This window comes from Astatotilapia calliptera, chromosome 11, assembly GCF_900246225.1.
Source record: "Astatotilapia calliptera chromosome 11, fAstCal1.2, whole genome shotgun sequence".
Classification (NCBI taxonomy): domain Eukaryota; kingdom Metazoa; phylum Chordata; class Actinopteri; order Cichliformes; family Cichlidae; genus Astatotilapia; species Astatotilapia calliptera.
In genome coordinates, this window is record NC_039312.1 from 1,150,210 (window position 1) to 1,172,946 (window position 22,737).

General features: G+C 40.6%; 1 protein-coding gene across 4 annotated transcripts in view; it reads left to right on the top strand.

The window, feature by feature from the left end:
- Positions 1-22,737, top strand: part of cdk14 (cyclin dependent kinase 14) — a 224,853-nt gene that overhangs the window by 39,221 nt on the left and 162,895 nt on the right. Inside the window, exon 1 of one of the 4 annotated variants that reach the window (XM_026184458.1) lies at positions 7,314-7,872. The exons of 1 other annotated variant lie outside the window; for it this stretch is intronic. In XM_026184458.1, the coding sequence (XP_026040243.1) occupies positions 7,789-7,872 (84 nt within the window). In that variant the 5' untranslated portion in view covers positions 7,314-7,788. Of the gene's footprint in view, positions 1-7,313; positions 7,873-21,974; positions 22,179-22,737 lie in introns of those variants that run through there. 2 more of the 4 variants (XM_026184462.1, XM_026184459.1) reach the window with 2 other exon arrangements.

A 22,737-nucleotide genomic window follows, 5' to 3' on the forward strand; every position in this document is an offset into this window, starting at 1 on the left:
GTCTCCTCATTCAAATCTCATTTAAATCAAAGCAACAAGCATAAACAGGGATGATGTGTGTTGGTGTTCCCAGAACGCTGCACTCCTGAAATGTGCAGAACACACAACAGAAAACTGTCAGTCTGAATATTTAATCATCCCTGCAACATGTGCTGACAGGACGGCAAAGCGCTGAATAAATGGACTGCTAATTAGGCAGCAAGTTAAATTTAACTTGATGTATGTGTTAGGTTGCATACACTGGATTATAAAAGTGCAGTCATCACACTTGGCTAAATAAATCACAGCTGAAGTACTTTTTGGGCACAGGGATAATAATTAGCATCCTCCAATTTATGTCTCCAGACTGTCTGATCCAAAGAGTTCGTCAACATGTTCTGAAGCTCCCGTCACTTATCACACGGCCCATTTGGGCTTCCTTCAAAACAGCTGGCCACTGAGCTCTTTGATTATAACTCTGTCATTCATTTATTTGTTTGTTCTCACCTCCTCATCAACCTTCAACCATCAAATCTTTTAGCTCAAAGGAATTCGTTGTGCATACACTGACTTCAGTTGAAGCTTTAGCTATGGATGCTGCAGCAGTGTGACAGTATCCATGTTTCTGTTATGGAACGGCTGTGTGCAGGCAGGAAAAGGACCCAAAGTGCAGACTCCGGAAACAGACGTGAACTCAAAAAACAGCTTTAATGCTGAACTCAAAGTAACAAACTTCCAAAATACGAACAATAAACGCAGGCAGACAGAACACACAGCATAGTAAACGGTACATAAGAGTAACAGGAGGGAAACACAGCTGGGGCAAATCAGGCCTAACGAAACAGGGGAAGCAAAACCAGATACATTAACATAAGACATGTACCTCCAAAATAAAACAGGAAACATAACACAGACTGAACTACAGACACAGACTCTGACTGGACAGCAGCTATGGAACAGAACAGAAACCAGAAGACAACTCTGACAAAGAAACCAAAAAACTTGAAATGATAACTAATATAATAAACTCAAAGCATCCTAACTGTGTCAGAGAATGAGCACAATAGGTCCTCTTCAAGCTGATGTAACTGTTTTTAAATGCACCAGTTCCTATATAGCGCTTTTCACACAAACACTTTATTTCTATGCCTAAATGCTTTCTAACGTTCACACCAGGATGGATGCATTGGATAGCCATTTGGATATCTGGCATGCAAACTGGAGCAGCCAGGGATTGAACCACCAACCCTACAATTAGTAGGGGACCTGCTTAACCTCTGCACTCACAGCCACCTCATTATCCACCCTCCATTATGCACTTGAAGATGGACTCTGTACCTTTGTTATTAACCTCATTAACATTTGAGCTAACACGCAGATAACAACACCTAAGAACGCTCAGCAGAAAGGCCAGAAAACTCCATTTAATCCATCAGCCTAAACTGTCATGTAGGATAGATTCAGAGCAAACATGCTGTGAGATAATGACAGACGAACAAAACTGACGAATGCAACTGGTGCCCACATGTGTGCTGACTAGTGTGTTGTTAATAGAAGCCTGTATCAGACTGGTACTGTATTCCCAAGGTTATAATATCAGTATCAATAATAATGGTTTACATAAATATGAATACAGTACAAATACAGAAATAACTCAAAGTCTTTGAAACAGACTTTCCATTTTCTTGACCGCTAAGTTATTAACTGCCTACCAGATTTGGTTGATTTGTTTAAGTTAGGGTTAGTATGGTGGGTTAGACCGACATCTGTTCTGCATCTGGCACACCTAAATCTGAGCTCTCGTGTCCCTTTACCATTTAAACATAAATTAAAGTGAGGGGAAGGAGTCTCCTTATAGAGGAGTTCTTTGTTGCCCCATCGGTCGTGCTGGACACGAACATGACTGAGACGGGTGTGATAGCACATGTTAGCCTGCATAAAGCTGGAAACCGTCAGAGGTTTGTAGTTTCAGAGTTGTCATTTCTGGTAAAATTGTCTTTTTGTCCTTCCTTTTTATATTAACAGTGATGCAATCACTAACCTTTGTTAGGTTAGAAGGGAAATTAGATTTATGTGAAAGTCAGTGTACATATTTCTCCAGTTCCTTTCCACAGGCAGCTATACAGGCTAATAAACATCTTGAGTATGGCCTCATGTCTTCATGATACTTTCACAGAAGTATCTGTTTGAGGCACACAGCAATGGATGAACCTACTCTGTCATTACACATATTCTGACTGTTAAATACGCTCGATGAAATCAGCTTCTGCACACATACCTCAGCACAATGAGACCACTGATGACTGAGGTGGCCATATGACAATCTTTTTTTTTCTTCCTGATGCAGAAAGCTAGCAAAGGCTGCTTTGTTGACAGGCTCCCTTGCTGAATCTGAGCTGCCAACAAAGGATGTCTTTCATCCTCAGTGGCTGCGTTGCTATCTGCAGGAGGCTGCAACCTTCCCTTATCTAGCGCCAGATAAAGCACTTTGTCATTCAACAGTTTACTGCTACCAAAGGCTTCTTCCCTCTCAAATGGAAAACTGTTTGAGATGCAGTGCAGTACAGAAATGTGCACTAGCCCCAGCCAATGGAATCTTAATTCACACTATTTTTTATTTCTCTTTCTGGATGGAGAAATGAATAGTCTTACAGCGATGCAGTACATCTAATGAAGTAGTTCATTTTCAGTGGTAATTTGAAAGATTTTCCTAAAACTATCTGCCTTCTGCTGTGGAAAAGCCATATACTGCTGTCTTTCTATTTATCGCACCTTCTTATAAGGAAACAATTTGACAGAATGAAAGCAAACATGGACTTCAACGTCTATATGCATGGCAAACACTGGATTTCTGACGCTGGACAATTCAGTTTTATTTATACAGCACTAAAACATCAGTCACTCAAGGTGCTTTATATTGTAAGATAAAGACCCAACAATAATACAGAGAAAACCCCAACAACCTCAACAAAACCCCCAACAATTAGACAACCCCCTCTGAGCAAGCACAGCAGGAAGGAAAACCTCCTTTTGCACAGGAAGAAACCTCCAGCAGAACCAGGCTCAGGGAGGGGCGGGGCCATTTGAGGCCATTTGATTCTACTGTTGAGTCCCTGCTCTTGCTTTTATGAACTTTTTCTGGTCTTAAAGTTATGCGACTCTCGGAGTGCTAGCACATTTTTCCACTATCAGGTCACGAGAGGTCTTTCTGAGCTGTTTGAGGGTGCGATGCTGTGAGTGATGTCATCTGTGATGTATTCACCCATACTCCCTCCTAAATATTGAGAACAGAAATGCTCAGTGGAATACAAGAAGAGACTTACACTGAATAGATCTCTGTATATGTCCTACATACTGTCATGCTGTTGTTATTAGGACTCTTTCTGAGAACGTCTGCTGCTGCCCTCGTACTGTAACTCCTGTCAGGAATACTTAGTGCTTGTAACACTGTAACTATTAGATATACGGATGTAAGACAATGAAAGGAAAAATCTGTAACCCTGATGCTTCCAGTGAGGTGGTCTGATGGCTCTGTTGCTGTGCAGGCATGTTGTCAGCGGGGGTCAAAGTGGGATTTGGCATCTGGGGGAGCCCTAAGATTGAGTGTAATGGTACAGTGTAGAGAAAATAAGTCACATAATAATTGTGAGCTCCAGTAGAGCTTTTCTCACGTTGCTGCTCTGACATCTGCTGCTCATTGTGATTTTAGCCTACTGAATTCACCAAAATATAACCAGATGTTAAATTCCTTGTATGACTCATTTCTGACCTGAAGGCAGTATAAAGCTAATATAACAGGTAATATCTGGTGAGTTAATGTAATCACCCATTGACCATGAACAGCACACCTTCTCTGCATCAGTTCAACATAATATATTCTTGTAAACTTTACTGCAGCCTGACCAGAGCACCCTGCACTGCCCCAAGCTGTGCTAGACTGCCTGATGTGATGAGTTTCATGTGACCTTTGAATAACATTAACAACACATCTCTCGTATATCCAATGTTCAGTAGAAAAACAGAAACCTCCAAAATGAATTAGTGTTTTATAAGATCTAAATTTCCATTTTATTAAAAATGACTAAAAAAGTCCATACCTCTGAAAACTGATCTTCCTCTCCATGTTTCTCTTTACATCTTTGTCCATCTATGAGAGAGTCGCTAGTCGCTATTAGTTTTAATCTTTTAACTTTATGCACATTGCATTAGGCACAAATTACATTATGTGCAACAGTCTCTGATTTTCTGCATATTCCAGCATATAAGCTAAAATAACGTTGTGTCTTTACACTCACTCTTTCAAATAGATGCAAGTAAAACACAGCAGAAAATAAATAAAATCAAAGATTCAGCAGCTCTTAAATCTGTTGTCACCTGTTTAGCAGGAGTGGGGCGGGTGGAGGTTTGCCCACAGCGGTCATGTCAGTGGGAGGACTGCATGGTCGTACTGGCTCCATCACTCCATATTATCCATTGTTGATGTGCACACGTCTGTTACTGTGGACGTCACACACTCGGACGTCGCTGTCATGAGACGCTCTCACAGACAAAATCACGGTTTAGTAACGCAGCAACACAGCGTGCTTACAGGAAAGTAACAGTAATCTAATTACTTTTTTGCAATCGCAGTTCCTTACATTACTTTTTACTTGAAAAAAGGAATCGGACTCGTTACTGCCCGTCTCTGTTTGTGGGATGTCATTTTCTTATTACTGAGCATGTCTTTGTGTTGCAGCATATAAAAATCTTAATTTGCTCATTTTTTCTATATTAGCCGAATCTGCCAATCAGATTTAATTAGTCATGTGTTGAAGATGCCAGACTTCTGTAGCATTCTGGCCCAGTTTAGCTCCTGATCACGGGTCCTCTGTACCATTGGAAGTATAAATCAATTACTTGTCCTTACCCAGTGTTGAAACATTTTGATTAGTTTTTCAGATTGGATACAGCACTAAACTTAATTAGGATCAGATTAAGATCAGTATTACGAAGTATTCATTTTCTCACTATAAGAACTATCCATGTTAGATTAAAGATAGTAGAAATCATTCTTTTATGCGTAAGGCATCGTCAGGAAACATTGATTTCCAAACTTTGTCAACTAAAATTTAAGAAATAAATACATCCACAACTATTCACATTTTTAAATGTTGTTTATTTGTTTTTTTTTTTTGAATCTACACAAAACAAATAAAACAACAACTAGCCCCAAGTATACTGTGTTACTCATACCTGTAGGGAAAGATAATCCCTGAAAAACAACGTCAGGCTAAATAGCTCACATCAAGCTCAGCGTGCAGTCTCACCACTAATATTTATCTTTACCTAATGAGCCAAAACTCAACTTACAGGCTCTGTGGCAACCGTGTGGAGCTTCTCCCAAATGTGCCAGCAGCTTAATGATAGCAAACTAAGGATGAACCCCTGTTTTGTTCCAGCTTACAACAAAAGGAGCCCACACAAGTATACTAAGTGTTTTATTTACAAAAGACAAAAGCAGAAAAGTGAGCAGATCTGTTGTGTCTGCTTGGATGATTGAGGAAAGAGCCTGTGCAAATTAGCGCAGCTGGATAGGTGTCCTCAACACCACCCCAGAGTCACATGATCTACAAAGACACGCCCCCATAGTAAAATAGATACTCTAACCAGCAGATGGATCTCTTTAACAAACTGATAAAATGTGTTTACTAATGCCGTGTTCATTTGAAGTTGGATGAGCGAGGATTCCTTTTGCTCTTTAGCACAGTAGAAGCATCATGTACTACTAGCAGCACAGCACTTTTGTATGTGCTTAAAATACTGATGCAACACATTTGCATTCGGAGCCTGGTCCGTCTCTGTGTGTGGCTTATTTAGTGAGTCATCAGTACACAAGAGTGGCAGTTCTAGTTACAAGTTTTACTAATGTTTATGTGCAATGTTGCCCTCTTGGATTGTTGTAAGTTGGAGTTAGTGGGGTTGCACTGACTTTCCCCAAATTGAGGGGGAGTTCCAGTTGAAAATTCTGACTTCAAACTTGTAAGTTGTGAGTTTAGATGGAATGCATTATAATCGCTGGGCTTCCTCGGCTCCACCCCAGAGTCACATGATCCACAAAGACAAACTGAGATGAGCAGATAGAGGAAGTTAAAAATAAACAAAAATGTAGGAATTTTATTGGCCTAGTTTATTTTCACTGGGGAAATGCTGAAATGAGCTGAGACATAAACCTTGGTGGACATTCACAAATACGAATGGCACACTGGAAACACCAGGAAATAGATATATTTGCCTTTCTACTTGAACATTTTATACATCCTATCTCAATCACCAACACAAATTATTTTTCTATTCTCATATTCACACTACAATAAACACAACAGAAGCAATGCTACAGCCACCTGGTATTCTCAGGTGGTCTCCCACCCAAATACTACCCTGGTTATCTTCCAAGGCCGACTGAGATAGTATGGCTATGCACAAGGAATTATGCCATACTATATTCAAGATGCTATAATCAAGCCCTTCTGGATGTTTTGTTTGGAGAGGTTGGGGGGCATTAGCTGGGGGGTTTCTGTTGACTCTGACTCTTTGTCCATCTTTGCATTTGGTTTCTAGTCTATGTGTTGACTTTTGTTAAGAGGCTGCTGGAATGCTGTTTGGAGGTCACTGACAGATTAGTAGAAGACTAGTCGACAGCATGGCCTCAGTTCAGTCTTAAACTTCTAATGCACTGATGAATCCACTGCCTTTGAAGAAACAACCTGTAGGAGACTCATTGCCATCTGCTGGCCAACATAAACCTTAGTCTTGCCACTTTTAGCTCATCTCCAACAGCCTATACTGCTTCTTCAGTATTCCTTACAGTGGTGCCTTTAGTCACAATCAAGGCTGTGAGACAACTCTCTAAAACCAGCGTTTGGCTTTGTTGGCATCAGTTCCCCTGCTTTCAAGTATCTCCATTTTACTCAACTCTCAAAGGCTGCTTGACTGTGTGGAGTTAGCATTCAGGCCAAGGTCAATCCAGCTTTAGAAGTCAAACTTCTACCGAAGCCCACGCTCTCAGACTTTAGCACTGTGTGCAGGTTCACTACAGTAAACCGTGAGCGCTAATCTGAGGGCCCGGAGCAGTGTGCTTTGTGATGAATAGGGATTACAGCGCTTCTTTAAATTCTGCAGCAGCCCCGCCTGCTTCATGCACTCCCGTTGTATCATCCTGCTGATTTGCATTCTGATGTTCGTCAGCAGCACAAAGCCACGGTTTATCCCTCCCAGTGAGCAAACAGCAGACTTGTGAGCTGTTTGACCACTGCTATGAAGAAGTAATAGTCTGGAGGCTCTCCCCCTCAGGACGACCTATTGTTTTATGAATTAGTCCTAAATTAATTGCATGGCTGGGCCTGTGAGACAAAATGTTTTTCAATAAGCAGTTTCATTTCTCATTCGCAGTGTGTTAGTGATTTGGTCTGCTCCTCTATTGATCTGCAGGGCCCAGAGGTGGTGGGCAATGAGAACAGCACTACAGAATAACAATGACAGAGTGATGGAGGGGCGACGCTGAGGCTCTTCTCCTTCTGGAGAGAAGCCAGAGGCATCAGCGGGATCCTAAATCCTAATACAGTCAGTGGGAGGGAAGGGTTGTGCACAGATGCGCTAAGTTCAAGGGGAATTTAGGCCAGGCAGGGGTGTGAATATCACTGAGCATTTGTCCACATGCACAACCACACATGCACACACACAGACACTGACACAGAAACTCATATAAACAGCTGGAGTGCTGCAAACAGCAGCTGGGCGCATCATCCTCTCTAGGTCATTCACTTCTCCGTCATGGCCGGCGTTAAGTGGATATGGTGCTTCGGCGGCGTTATTCGCTTTTGTCCTTGTCAATTGATTGGTGCTTTTCTCCACCAGGTAGGTGCTGCTCTATTGGTTTTGAGCTTTTTTAACAAAGGGGCGTTCAAGGTCAGGAAAAATGTATCTTCTCTTGCAAACTCTCAAAAATCTCAAAAGATTCAAAAAATCGAACAAAATGCACTTCACAGCTTAGTGTGTCTGTGCCCATGCAGGGTGTAGACCCAATTATTGCATGTAGGCAGCATGAGGCGTGATTGGGCTCTGAGTGTGAACACACTGGACTCATTTTAATAGCCACCTGAGGCGCACCCTGCCGCTCTGATCTCACTGCCGACTTTTCCAGTTCAGGTAATAAAATCTGGGTCCTCTGGCAGCTCGTGTCTCTGCTGACCTTGTTGACTAAACACAAAGTTGGTAGAAGAGTTTGCTATTGTAACTGTCGGTCCTCCCGATTTAGTCTTCCTGATAGGTATTTTTATATTACGTTTGTTTCACATTTTGATTTGACCTAAAATGACCTAACGCGCAGATAATGTGATAGCAACACATGCTAACCTGACCCCATGAGCTAGTTTTATTCTGCTTTCCATATTTGGATGTTCATTGCTTCAGCTAGAAAAGATGGCATGACAACATTTAGTAACTAAAGGGAGGACATAGCTTCTGTCATGTCACCGAATGGTTACTTCCATGCTGGAATTTCTGGTGCTGGAAGTCTTTATATTCAGGTGAGACAGTGTAGTACTCAGCTACAAGATGCTAGCAGGCATGGTTAGCAAGCTGCATCCATAAACAGTACAGTGCACAACATAGATAACTGCTAGTTAGTTTTAAGTGGTGGAATAATTAAACAGTAGAACTCTACTCACCAAAATTAAAGTACAAACTTGTTTTTTCAGTGACCTAAAGTTAATCAGGTAATCATTAGACGTGCCTGTGTTGGCTAACACTAGCAAAAATCTATGAACTGTACTCTTAAGCAAGAGCTCCAAAATGATTTGTGTCAAGATCATATAGAATAAATAATATAACAGAATAAAAAGAAGGAAGCAGTCAGATCAGTCACTTAGATGGTTGTGGTTATATTCAGTACTGTTGAAAAGTTTTGAGCCACCCCTCGTTTCTTTAGCTTACAACGAGCCAGATTTTGTTGGAGTTTGGAATAAGTTGCCCCTCCATATTAGGATGGCCCCAACAATCGAGATTTTTAAATCTCTTTTAAAAACACCTTTTTTCTGAGGCATTTTAGGATTAGCACCAGAGTTAGCTTCTAGTCAGTTTTTTGATCTCTTTTAATCTTATTTATTTTGTTAATTTCTTGTATATTTTATTGTCTATCTTTTCATGTTTTACTATTTATTCAGTTTTATTTATTTATTTTATTTTTATTTGTCTGTCTAATGCATGGTTTCTTAACTATTATCACTGATTTTTACTGGAAAGTACTTTGTTGTTGTTGTTTTTAAAGTGCTCTATAAGTAACGTTGGATTGGATGGTCTCGAGCAGTAGTTCTCTGTAGGCATTCAAACTTTTCCTTTGGACATTGGCTGTTTATTCAGTTCTTTTCAGTCCTTGTACATGACCATTTTCAAACAAATCATTTTTGTGTGATTGTTTGCTAAGTCATGTACATTAAAACTAACCTCAAGCATGAAAAAGGCAACCAACTGAAGAGATGACGTAGATAACAAACAGAACTGGCAGCTTAGATAAGAACCAATTTTAAATCGTATCTTTAGATACTTTGTTACTAGCTGCCAGTTGGAAAAACACATTTTATTCCCATTTCTGTAGTTGAAGTTACTATAAATATTAAAGATAAGACAGTTTCATAGGGGGAAAAAATCTATTTTTGGACCAACAAGGGGATTTCCAAAGAGCTATCAGCAGCATACTGAATCTTAGCATCGTGTGCATTGTGCCTTTGAAAAATGGATAAACGGAGAACGAAAGAAAAACTGGCAGATCTGAAAGTTATGTACATCACAGACCTGAGAGATGCATCTTCACCAGTCTCAGGGAAAGGCAGGCTGTGAAGAAGCCATTATTAATAAAGGCAAACAAGAAAAAAAAAAGGCTGAAGTTTAGAGCTAGACTGAAAGTAACAGTATGTCTTAAAGAGCGATAAATCCAAATTTTAAGTTTTGGTTTAAATTATTGTCAATATGGAAAAGTGACCGCTACAGCAATCTGTGAAAGACACTGTAGGCTCTTTCATGCATTTCAACTAGTGATGCTGGGAATCTTGTTAAAACTGATGGAATTATAAATGCAGAACCAGAGACATCAGATTTTGATCCATCATGTAATACCATCTGGAAAGCATCTAATTGAAAACAGCTTTATTTTTCAGCATGATCCCAAATACATAATCAGTGCTGCAAAAGCATACCTGGATAGATAAACATAGAATAAAACACCATCAATGATGGAATTAACACTGTTGAAGATGGATCATCGTGTCAGAATAGAACAAAAAGCAGCTTAAAAATGTCCTTCAAGAAGTATGCTTCCTGTAGATTAATTAAAGAAATAACAGAAAGAAAGAGTTCAGGTGGCATGGAAGAATAAAGTTGGTTATGCCACTTACTAACCTTCAGACTCTTTAGAACTGTATAATAATATAATATATTATTGCACCCATTTCCATTTTCCTATAAAAACATAAAAGAACAAGAGGTTTCTGAAGACTTTTGTACAATACAAAAAAAATAAATAACCCTTCAATTCCACGTTTAGTTTTTTTCAGAACAGCTTGTAAGTTTAAAAAAAAGCTTATGCCTGTAGCGGTGGAACCACAGGTGAATTTGAGAGGGTCCAATCATTTTTGAAAATTCATTTGCAAGTTGAAGACATCGTAATTTGAGGTCACAGCCGAGTGAATCTTATTAAAAGGCTCATAAAGAGTTTGTGACCAGAAGAAAGAATCTGTAAACTTGTCACACAGAGTCAAAATACTCTGTGCAGACATGGTACCTCTTAGTTCTGCCACTGTTTGTAATTTGTATGCTGTGGTGTGGTGTAGGTTTTAAAGGAAAATCAAAGAAAAAGTGAACCGTTGCGAAACAAAGAAGGAGCTGCAAACAGTTTTGGGCGCTTTTCCTTCAGGCCAAAACTCAGATTTGAGAGAACTTTTGAATCTATTTATGGCTGATTTGAAGCCTCAGCAACAAAAAAGAACTCTAGGACCTCACATTTTCTCATCATATGACTGCAACCCACAGCTACAAAGCGACCAATCAAAGTATGTCGGGAGCTGAAGCGGTAATAGTGTGGTAATAATGTTATGACATTTATTTCGTCAGTCATGAACAGATGGAGAAATCATTTGGTTTGGGGAATGAAATCTGAACCTGATCTCTCCCATCTGGCTAATGTTAACTAACACACACATGCTCAATGTGCCACATGCAACGTTTTTCATGTACTAAACGCTTTAATCTAGAAACATATTCTGCATGAGACTCCAACAAAAACTCCCCATAAGGACAAAAGTGCTACTATAGAATTTAATATTATTGTAAGCTAAAGATGGTAGGTTAGCTGGTGCATTGTCTATCTAACATTTTATATGTGTTGGTTAGTGAGCGTATGTTAGCTAATGTCAGCAAGAAGCTAGCCTATTTTATCTCATAACACTTTTAAAATTTGGATCAACAGAAAATTTCATTCAGTATCACTACAGCTGTTAATCTATGAACATTCCTGCTTGCAGTTGGTCTTACAAAGCAAATACAAATACACATACACATAGATTCATTTAAATCCGAGCGCCTGTCTATAGTTTTCAGTCTTTTAAATTCATGCATGGATGCCAAATAAATCTTGATGACGTTGAATGATTACAAATGTTTGGAATCAGGTATGCGGGTACATTAAACCAGAACTTTTAAAAAGAGGGTAAAATGCTAAAACAAATGTATTTCTGCAAGTAGCCTGTCTGACTGGATGAATAAAGAAATACATTAATTCAATTCAAAACAGTGTGCATTAGTTTATCTCTCGTCTCTGTTACAGCAAGTGTTACAATATCAGATTTCAAACAGGCATCCACTTGAACCTGATTGTGTAAACTCCCTCGGGTCATTGAAGACTGAAGAATCATAGCAGGAATTCAGTTCAGAACAACAGTCTCACATCTGGGCTGCCAAGCAGAGGACCAAATACTACTGAAATGAGTTTTTGATGGATAAATCAATACTGGTCCCCCACTGTGCTGGTCCCGCCTTAATGACAGAACAGTTGAGTGGTGAGATCGGGTATGGTTTATACCCTATAAACTGTTAACTGGCTCTCTGTGAGCCACTTGCCTCATTGATAAAGCTGCTGATGAACTGTGATAGCCTGATATCAAATTGGTGGAAAGAAATGTGCCACTCTGAAATCATGTGATGCTGGAAAGCTAGACTGGACTATTATAATTCAGTATTATCGGGTCATTTTAAAAGCGCCCTAAAATGTCTTCAGTTTATGCAGAAATCTGCAGTGAGACTTCTGAAAGGAACAAGAAAGAAAGAGCGAGCGTGTTCCTCTCATATCGACTTCTCTTCATTGGCTTCTTGTTAAATGCAGAATTGAATTCCAATCTTTATGTTACAATATAAAACTCCTTGAGGCTCCTTGTTTCTCTCACTCGATATTAATAAACTTGAACTGAACTGAAATGTTTTTTATTTGTATACAGTATATCATATGATTCGTTTTCATTTCTATTTTGGCTCTTGGGGTTTTCATCATTCTTATAGTCCATCCAGGAGGATTAATACGCTTCTGGATGGACCATAAGAAGTTTGGTTTGATGTTCCAGCTGAATGATGTGTTGCAGGACATTTTTCCATCTGTTGTATTATCAGAAACATCAAGTGAGAATTTCTGCTGTTGTAGACTCTGATAGCAGCTCAGAGACGGAGAAAAATGTGGAGAAATGTTAGCAACAACAACGTGTGGGCAACGACCAAAACATGGCACACTGTTGTCGCGTACACCTGTTTCTTCTCACATAGTTGTCACGTATGAAGAAACTGATGTTTTGTTCACATCTGATGTCCTGTAGTTGAATCATTACCAAATGACAGAAAAAAGTCTTTTTTGAAAATAAAGCATTCCTCAAACTTTATGAGCAAACATTATTGTAAAAACAGAACAAAGACAGTTTATCATCTCGTCCACATCTGCCTCCCCACACCAGAATTCACTATATGATGAATAAACTCATTTTAGGATCAGTCATGAAACGTGAGGCAATGTTTGTTGTATTTTAACAGAGTTACGTGGATTTCTAAAATACCACGAGCTAAAATTGCTCCCCTCTTTGGCAGTTTCAGTAGAAACTAAAATATAAAGTTGCTGAAAACTAGATACAAACAAATGGGTAAATAAATAATTACATAACTATAACAATGCAATAATAAGAAACTTATTGGACCAAATAAACCATGCACAATTGTTATAATGTAATTTTGACCATATAATGTATGCAGATTTAGGTTCCTTTAGGTTCCTCTATACAAATATACGTTTTCTTTTGACAGGTTTTCACTTCAGATTTCTTTCCTTGCATGTGATCTGAAACATGTATACTTCGGTGAATCTGTTGAATGTCCCCACTGTGAGGAAAAGATTGAAAATGATTTCTTGACTTAAAACTGTTTCATAGAGCCCCGATCAAAAGTTTAAAACCACTTGAAAAATGGCAAACAAATCATATTTTGCATGTTTGGATCTTAACAAGGTTCCAAGTCGAGCTTCAAAATGCAAAAAGAAGAAATGAGAGTGAGACAAAACATTTATTTGAACATGCAATTTACTGAAAACAACGTTTAAACTGAAACAGGCTGTTTTACAGCTGATCAAAACTTGACGACCACATGCTTTTAAAAGGCCAAATTTGTGCAAATTTGTGGATTCATTTCTGTCAGGTAGTCACACTGTCATGATGTTCTGATGAAAAAAAATGTTCCCTTTTTGATAGAGCTGGGCGATATAAGATTTTTTCATATCACGATATGTTTTTTTCATTTCAGGCGATAACGATATCTATCACGATATAAGCCAAATAACTATATTTGTAAGATTTAAATGTGCCGTTGCTCACAAGTAAAGTGTGAAATAATCAGCAGCTTGTTTTTATTTAAATATTTATTTCCCATAATAAGTTCAACAGGGTAGATGTACTTAAGGAACATGAGACTTTTTCAGATAAATAAAGGCAAATATTGCAAACTACACAAAAGGCAGCCGCTAAAGCGTTTAAGTTTCAAAATAGAACAAACGAAACAGACTAAACTGTCAATTCCACTTAGAAACAAAATATTAATTCTAAAAATAAATCTTAGTTTGTTTTACAGAAGAACAGACAAAACTGACTAACTTTTGTCAATATCAAATAAACTGAGAACTAAAAGGAAATTCTCAACCTCTCCTTGTTGTATAGCTGAGCTTTTCAAACAGTTTTAACAGTTACTTTAGTCTGACAAAAGCCGAATGACGAATTAGCGCTTCCAGTCAGAGACTGAGGCTACGTCCACACGTACACGGGTATTTTTGAAAACGGAGATTTTCCGTTTTCGTTTTAAAAAATAATCCCGTCCACACATAAAGGCAGAAATGAAGGAAAACGCTGCTATGAACATGCCAAAGCAGCAGGTGGCGCTAGATTCCTAACCATGCAGAAATGTTGGCCAATCAGAAGTCTAGAAGCCTCGGTGGGAAAAAGTAAACAAAGCTGGGGCATAGAAGCAGAACCGAGTCGTATGTGTGGACGGACAGTAACTGTGTGTATATGTAAGCATTTAAACACTGCAGAGAGTAGAATTAACAGTATTGTAGAAATTCATTTCACCGAAACAATAACGTGGCGCACAGTGTGACGTCAAAAAATGCGCACACCTTTGACGCTGCGTTTTCTCCGTTTTTCTAGTCCACACGTAAATGCAAAAACTGAGTTTTCAAAAATATCCACCCTGGCCGGAGTTTTCAAAAATCTTCGTTTTCAGTGACCAAAAACGCCGTTTACGTGTGGACGAAAGGTGCAAACGCATAGAAAAATCTGCGTTTTCAAAAATACCCGGGTACGTGTGGACGTAGCGCATGCACCAGTTTATTGTATTTCCAGACTTGCTTTCGGCACAATTTACAGTGCACGCTACTCTGTTTTTTTGTCAGACCTGAAATAGCAGAAATACCTTCACACTACGGAACTTCTCTGGCTCTTCCGTTCGACAATCTCTCCGGCATTGGAACCATCATCTGTTTTCTCTTCGGTCACGCTCGGTTGATTTTTCTAGTCGGCACACTCATTTCCTCCGTTACCCGGGCGGCACGGCGGCTGGCTGCTTCCCAAACAAATACACATGTGCGGCTTAGCACTTGTGCTGTACGTAACAAGTAATTTGGATTGGCTGTTCTTTTTTTTTTTTTTTTTAAGAGGACAAGAGCGGCGAGGTCTATCGCGATAGTTAAATTTTTCTATCGAGAAAAAGTTATATCGCGATACATATCGTTATCGTTGAACGTGCTCAGGTTGTTGAACTGCGTCAGGAGGGTCTCTCGTGCTTTCAGTTACTAATCTCTAATCTGAATATCATATCGATGCTGTAGCCTCTTAATGTCGCTTCGACTCATATTCTCTGCTCATCAGGTGGGCTTTTCATTGTCTGCAAGCGTTCACCTCTTAACCCCTGATAGTCGTACAGACACGTTATAGTTTCTGCGTTCGCATGTTAGCTGGGCACCACTTGGGTCTAAGTGATGTAGATTTCATCATCAGTCAGTGCTAATTTTTGGTGACCACATGACCAGTGTTCCCTCTAATTTTTCATGTATTTGAGTGAACACTCAAACTCCCTGAGCGGCCCCTTGGACCACTGTGAGCAACAGCAGACGTGTGCACTGTGGTCACGCCGGCATCGAATCCATCCAAGTTACATGTTTATTAAAATAATCAAATTACAGCATTTACATTTATGTTAGACGACTTTTAATTAACTGCTTTAGCCCACTTACAATGAAAATGTAAAATAAATCTTGTTCATGACCTGTGCAGTATGTTAACACTATTGGAAGGAAAAATAACTTCAACTCCAATTTTGAAAACAAAATTTTTTATAAAGCTGTGACTTGTATTATGAGTGTGAGTCTGTGGTCTGGGAGAGAGTCCTGTAACTCTCTGTCTGCAAAATACAGTATATAATGACCAATGTTGGGCAATTATTGTATAGTTACTTCTTCAAAAAAGTAACTGAGTTATGCAAACAACAAAGTTTTTTGCAGCCAAGGCGTTTTTTTAAATAAACATTTCAAACTATTTACTAGTGATGGGATTTCCGGCTCTTTTTAGAGATCCGGCTCTTTCGGCTCGGCTCACTAAAAAGAACCGACTCTTTTGGCTCTGACCGGCTCTTCAGGTTGTTTTGTTGCTTTAATTAATTTATTATTAACAATAATATAAAATTATGCACAAAAGGAATTACTAATGTAAAAAAAAAAGTGGTTTTATTTATATATGTTTATATATAAATATATACAGTGGCCCCTAGAGACAAAACGCATAGAAACTCCAAAGCATGTACAAACTCCAAAACACATTTCTTGCTTTAACTGAACTTCAAAACAGAGCTACCTAGATCACTTAAATTACACAATTGAAAGCATATGTGTATGGTTTGTGTATTTCTACACAAGCACTCATATATATATTCAAATAATTTAAAAAAAAAAAGTTCATTTACCTGTTACTACCACACACCAAATCAGGTCGTTGGTACTTGCTGGCTTGTGTAGCCACTAGGTAACAAAAGCTCAAGGCTGGGCGTAGCATCCTGGAGCACTTCTGTTGTGTTTTGTACGTGTTTTGGAGTTTTTACCGCCCCTCCCCCCTCTTCCAAGCGCAAAGCACAAGGCTCGCATGCGGAGTGAAGCGGAAAAAAGTGCGAGAGAGAGGGTGAGAGAAAGAAAGAAAGAAAAAAACACGGCTCGCGATAAGTAGCCGGCTCGCGTCGTTCACTTCAAAGATCCGGCTCTAAGAGCCATTTCGTTCGCGAACGACACATCACTACTATTTACAGAACAATCAGCTGTTCTGCATCAAATCTGATGCCACACAAATTATTTGTGCCACTCCAAAAAATAATTTCTGTCCACTATGAGATGAAGGAGAACAACAGCCTGATACCTGCAGGCCTGACAACAGGAGATGTATCACTGCTGTAACACCTGTAACATTCAGCAGTCGCCTCATTGTTCTGACACACACAACAAAACTATTGACTACACTACACACTAACTACACACTAACTACACAAGATTTGTGCTAAACGTCGCAAATCTCTCACATCTCAAAACACCGCCGTCACTCCTAAAACTTCCTCCTGTATCTCAACAACTAAATGCCATGTTGCCATATCATTTTTTGATTGGTCCACATGGTACATTTTTCCACCAGTAGGAAAGGCTGGGGTTTTTGGTTCTGTTTTTGCTCACAGACTTTCGAGCGTTTTCCTTGTAAAACGCAGTTTTTACCGTTTCTTCCTGCAGTAAATATAAACGACAATAGTATTCAGGAAGAAAACCAAACATTGCAGATATTTTTATCATAACTCTGGTTTTACGTGGCCGATCAACACAATTTAAAAACTGCTATAAAGTCCACACTTTTTCCGTCAGTTGTTCCGTCTGTCCTGCTCACGTCTCCAATGGTTGTACACGTTGTCATTAACGTGGCTTCACTCCACATCAGCCGCTTTGCTAGCTAAACACCGGTGTCGACACATGAGGACGCTGTCAGAGCCTGTCAACCACGTTGGTTAGCTGCGTATATACGAATGTGAATCGCATCATTGGCTGGACTTTGGGATAAGGTGGCATCGTTCTAATCCCATACGGGAGCAGCCAGTCACTCACTGACTAACACTGCAAAACATAATTGTTAAAGTTTTAATTTTAATTTCAGTGCAGGTGAGATTTTCTTTTGTGCGCAGCGCAGATTTTCTGTGCGCAGAGACCTGCCAGCAGTGCGCAGCTTAGAGGGAACATTGCACATGAACTCTTCCACAGAGACTTCATCAAATACAGACCCTCCCTCCTTCAGGTGGACTTTAAATAACTATTACAAAAATGCTTAACAGTGAACTCGACCATCCACACAGTTTGTGTGAGTGCGTTTTTATCTGCTTCGGACCAGAGTCAGGAGACCGTTTTCTGTGCACCACTGAATAATGAATGACCTACGGGCTTTTCACCCCAGCTCTGTGCTGTACCTCCCTGTTATGCATTTAGCCTGAATCTGTACACACGTGTGTGTGTGTGTGTGTGTGTGTGTGTGTGTGTGTGTGTGTGTGTGTGTGTGTGTGTGTGTGTGTGTGTGTGTGTGTGTGTTAGTGAGGCTATTTTTGGGGGGTTAAATCCTGTTAAAATGCAAATAACCTTCATTTTTCTGGTTTTAAGTGATTGCCGTCTGCTGCAGGTTTGAAATTGACTCCATTTTCAATCCAATCTGAGCCATCTTATTGTGGATTTCACACTTTCCTGCCACACTACGACACAATAGATATGGTGTGGTTCCTGTAGCAACAAGCCTGTCAGTCAAGGTCATCCATGACGGAGAGAAAGAGAAAACATGGGGAGGTAGGGGAAAGGGGTGGTGGTGAGTCTGAGCCAGAGTCCTAACAAAGAAAAGCTGTGCTGTTTGATGATGTGTATTTGTGATGGAGAATGTCATGATTTGGGAGGCAGCGTCTCCTCTGTAGGCACTGATGGCACTCATGAATTTAGGAAAGATGCTATGAGGGTCCACTTCAAAAGCACTCTGAGCTCACGTTGCTCCTTTGCTACTCCTATAAGCACTCCTTTTTCAACTGATCAGTAAGTTGTTTCAGTTGTGTACTCATTGCTGTGGTAATGTTACATTCACGTACAGTCATACATTCATCTGTCTTCATCTAGTGGTTGCTCAGAGAAGTGACATTGTCAGACAACAAAACTGAAGCAACATAATCCACTTGACGATCATCTGCAGCGTTACTGCACCACTGTACCGCTGGCTTTGGGTCATGAGCGCATCAGACACACTTCACTTATTTATTGGATTCTAACTTTCATGATGATGATACACTATTGAGCTGAAACATTAACAACACAAATATGATGCAATGCCAGTTTTGTGCTCCAACATTCCTGAGCCCTGGACTCCAAAAGACCTCCCACGGTCTGTGATTACATCATGTTAGCAATCATTAGATAGATCCTTAACGTCTGTAAGCTGGAGGATCAGATCAGGCTTCTCCCACATTTGCCCCGACACCCTTTTGCTGGTTCATAGTTTTATCGATCCTACTGTTAGGAGGTGCACAAATTTCACAGTTTGGCCAAAGAAATCCTTAGATGAACATTTCAGAACTTCTACATAACAAACAATCAGTCAAAAATGCTAATTCAGCTTCTATGCCTTACACAAAAGGTATGTAGGGAGCAGCACAGGACCCCTGCACCATACGTAGTAGGTAACACTGACAACAAAGAGGCTGCTGACTGAGATAATGCATATCAGAAAGCATTAAAAGAAGAAGTTGGTGGGGGGAGGGTTGCAAAGTGGCTTACAGGGGACAGGTTGAAGTAACAAGTAAGAAACAAGAACTGTAGAGGGTTTATTAACAAGAGCTATAGGAGTGGCTACCACACACTCCTATAGCTTACAGTCAATCACCCCTAAGCCCACAGATTCAGCCTACTATGATTTTGCTAGTAATACTGGGTAGTAATTAGTAAACATTCTATCCTTGTCTACCTGTTTCATGCCCCAAATCAAAATGGCACCTGTCCTATGGCAGGTCCTTAGTACCTACAGTCAAAAACCAAACCAGCTCTAGTCTCAACCCCATCTATGAAATATCAAAACCCATTCCTCCTGGACTCACAAGCACTGCTTAGAAGCACAGGAAGCACAAGCTGAGATAAAGTATATTTATAACAAAGTAAAGGATGAACATCAGACACGTGCACAGCAGCGTATTAATCAGGAGCCTTGATCAATATTCTACATGGGTTAGTACGACTGGATAAATGCAATTTGAGCGGCGTGATCAGATTATATAGTCATTATTTTATGGTCATGTGACACATTATTATTTACAAAGCCTTTATTAGAGAACAGTCACATTTGTTGCGTAAACCTGTATCCATATCTATAGGTTGTTTATCTGCGCAGCAGGTATTATATAAGCAAACTCAGTGAATCTGTAAAAAGGACGGCCTGTTCATTGAAGTGGTAGTCAGACCTGCACCAGTGGGATAAGAATGAAATATCCTGAACTGTCAGGTGTTCTTTGAAACACCTTTGATGCCGTTTAGGAACTGGTGAATTGACTATGAGCAGCATCAATTGCAAAAGTGGCACGCAGCGCTGTTAGACAAAGTCCGCACAGAGCAATCCGAGGTGCGGCTCTCTGCTCTTTAATTCCCAGTTTTAGTGCTAATCTGACCCAGCTTGTAGACTCATTCGGTTTGACATGAAGGCTCTTCATTTATATGTCCTGATCTGATACCCTGAACCCCGTACTTTAGAGCATTATGCGTGACAGCCCTTCATAACACCCAAGGTGCTCCAGGTTAATAGTTCACTGCTCTCATTGTTGCTGTATAGCTACAGCTCAGAAAGAAGAGCCGATACATGTTGGCCTAGGTTTACACACAGTGGGTATAAACTATTAAGAAAGAGACACCAGAGAATGTATTCCTCTATTTATCATCTTTGCAAGAGAGCTTGGTTAATGTTGTCATTTATTGCAAAGGATGATATAGACTACGTGCAATCTGTAACTAGTGGAAGTGAGTGGACAGATTACTAGGACTTATTTCTTTTTTGATGCTCTTTTAAATATGTAAAATTGCTAATGACAACAGAAGGCTGTAGCTTTTGAAAACGATGAAATAGTTCCTGATTCTTAGCCCAGTCAGGCTTTGTGATATTCTAACAGAAACCAGGAACCTATCCCAGTTGGCGTAGGACAGGAGGCAAGGTACAACCTGGACAGGCCACCAACCTATCACAGGGCAACACAGAGAGACAGACAACCATTTACACCGAATTTAGATTAGAGCTAATTAACCTAATCCCACTAACTGCATGCCTTTGGCCTGTTGGAGGAAGGTGGAGTACTCAGACACAAGAGACACCATGCACACTCCACACAGAAAGGTCCCCGCAAGATGGGGAATTTGAACCCACGACCTTCTTGCTATGAGTCGATGGTGCTCCCATTACTACCGCTCCATCATGACACGCACTGTTTTATGGTCAAAGTTTCAAATAATGAGGTCGGACTCAGTACAGCTGATCCCTGAAGCCAAAAGCTTTGAATGCTTGGTTTCAGCAAAGGTTTTCCCCTCGACATAGAAACTGAACATCAATTCATCTCAGTGGAATCATCCATAACATGCATCTGTGCACTGTTTATATTCCTGAGCTGTTAAGGTGTTTAGTATTAGAGGGACCATATCAGAGCATATCTGAAGGGAAAAGTCTTTTTTTACAGCTAGACAATGTGGCATTTTTCCAGAATGAGGTCTAGATTATATTTAGGGAAGGTGTCAGGTGTATTCTTACACTACTCATCTCACGTCTTCCAGTTATGGTGAATGCTTTGGGCTGACAAAGGACCTCAGCCTCTGGTTTCACCTAAGGGGCTGTAGCCCTGTAATCAACACAGCTCATCTTCGTTTTACCTGGCTCAGCTCAGATTCTCTCTCTCTCTCTCTCTCACTCTCTCTCTCTCTCTCTCTCACACACACACACACACACACACACACACGCACACACGCGCGTTGTGGCTGAATCACGGTAGTTTCAACTGGCTAGCGTAGCTGCTGCTGCTGCTGCTTTAGATACTGTTTGCTTCCTCATACTCCTCTGGGCTGTACCATCTCAGAGCAGAGCAGGGGTCCTCAAGGATTCCAGGATGTCCTCGCTGTCAGCCTCTTTCTCTTCTGTGTTGCTGTGTTGCATCCATTTGTAACAAACGCCTCCACTCGACCACCTCCTCCATCATCACCTCCCTGTCACCTATGAGCCACAGAGCCTGCAGTCTCCCAGGGCGCTCGGCCAGAAACAACGTAGCCTCCTAATACCCTGAACTGTGTCTAATTTCACTCCCCCCTCTGCTTATAGTACAATCTCATCATTTCCAGCTTGCAAACCGAGCGGAAGAGAGGGAAGGGAGAGAGAGAGCGAGAGAGAGTGAAAGAGAGCGAGAGAGAGAAGGAGGGAGGGAGGGCGATGTTTTGAGCTGGTTTGCAGGAGGAGAGGTTGGCCTGAGTGCGTTCTGTCTGCTCTTCAGAGGCATCCAGGTGAGCTGTTTCCTCCTGGAAGGTAAGAGCAAGGCTGAGATTGGCGCTTGTTTTGTCCTGCATCCCTTGTCATCACCCCCACCCCGCCTCCACCTCCTCCTTTCTTCCCTTGCCTCAGCTGCATCCCTTCTGTTCGCGTGTGTGTAAATGAGCATGAATAGTATTCCCCAGACACACCACACATACACACGTAACACTGTACAATGTACAGATGTGCAAGGGCGTCAGCATATGTGCATTTAGGGGGAATGGATTTGATTTATGTGCGAGCATAGTGTGCGTACTAGGCTTTTTGTTCAGGACCGGAGTAATGATAGGCTGTCATACTGGCATGCATGACAGCCTGAAAGTAGTCCACCTGAGTATCAGTTTGTGTCAGTGGGGAGGATGTGATGAGGGACTCTGAGGGTAGAAGGGAAGTAGCGAGAAGACATTGAGTGTCTGTGCCAGTGTGTGTCTGCAGTTTTCGCAACAAAGTCAAATCTTAACGTCACTACTGTCAGCTCCCCTCCTTCTTTCCTTCACTCCCCCCCTCCCTCGTGCTAATAGGTAGCATTTCCGTTGTGGCGCTGAAATGGGTG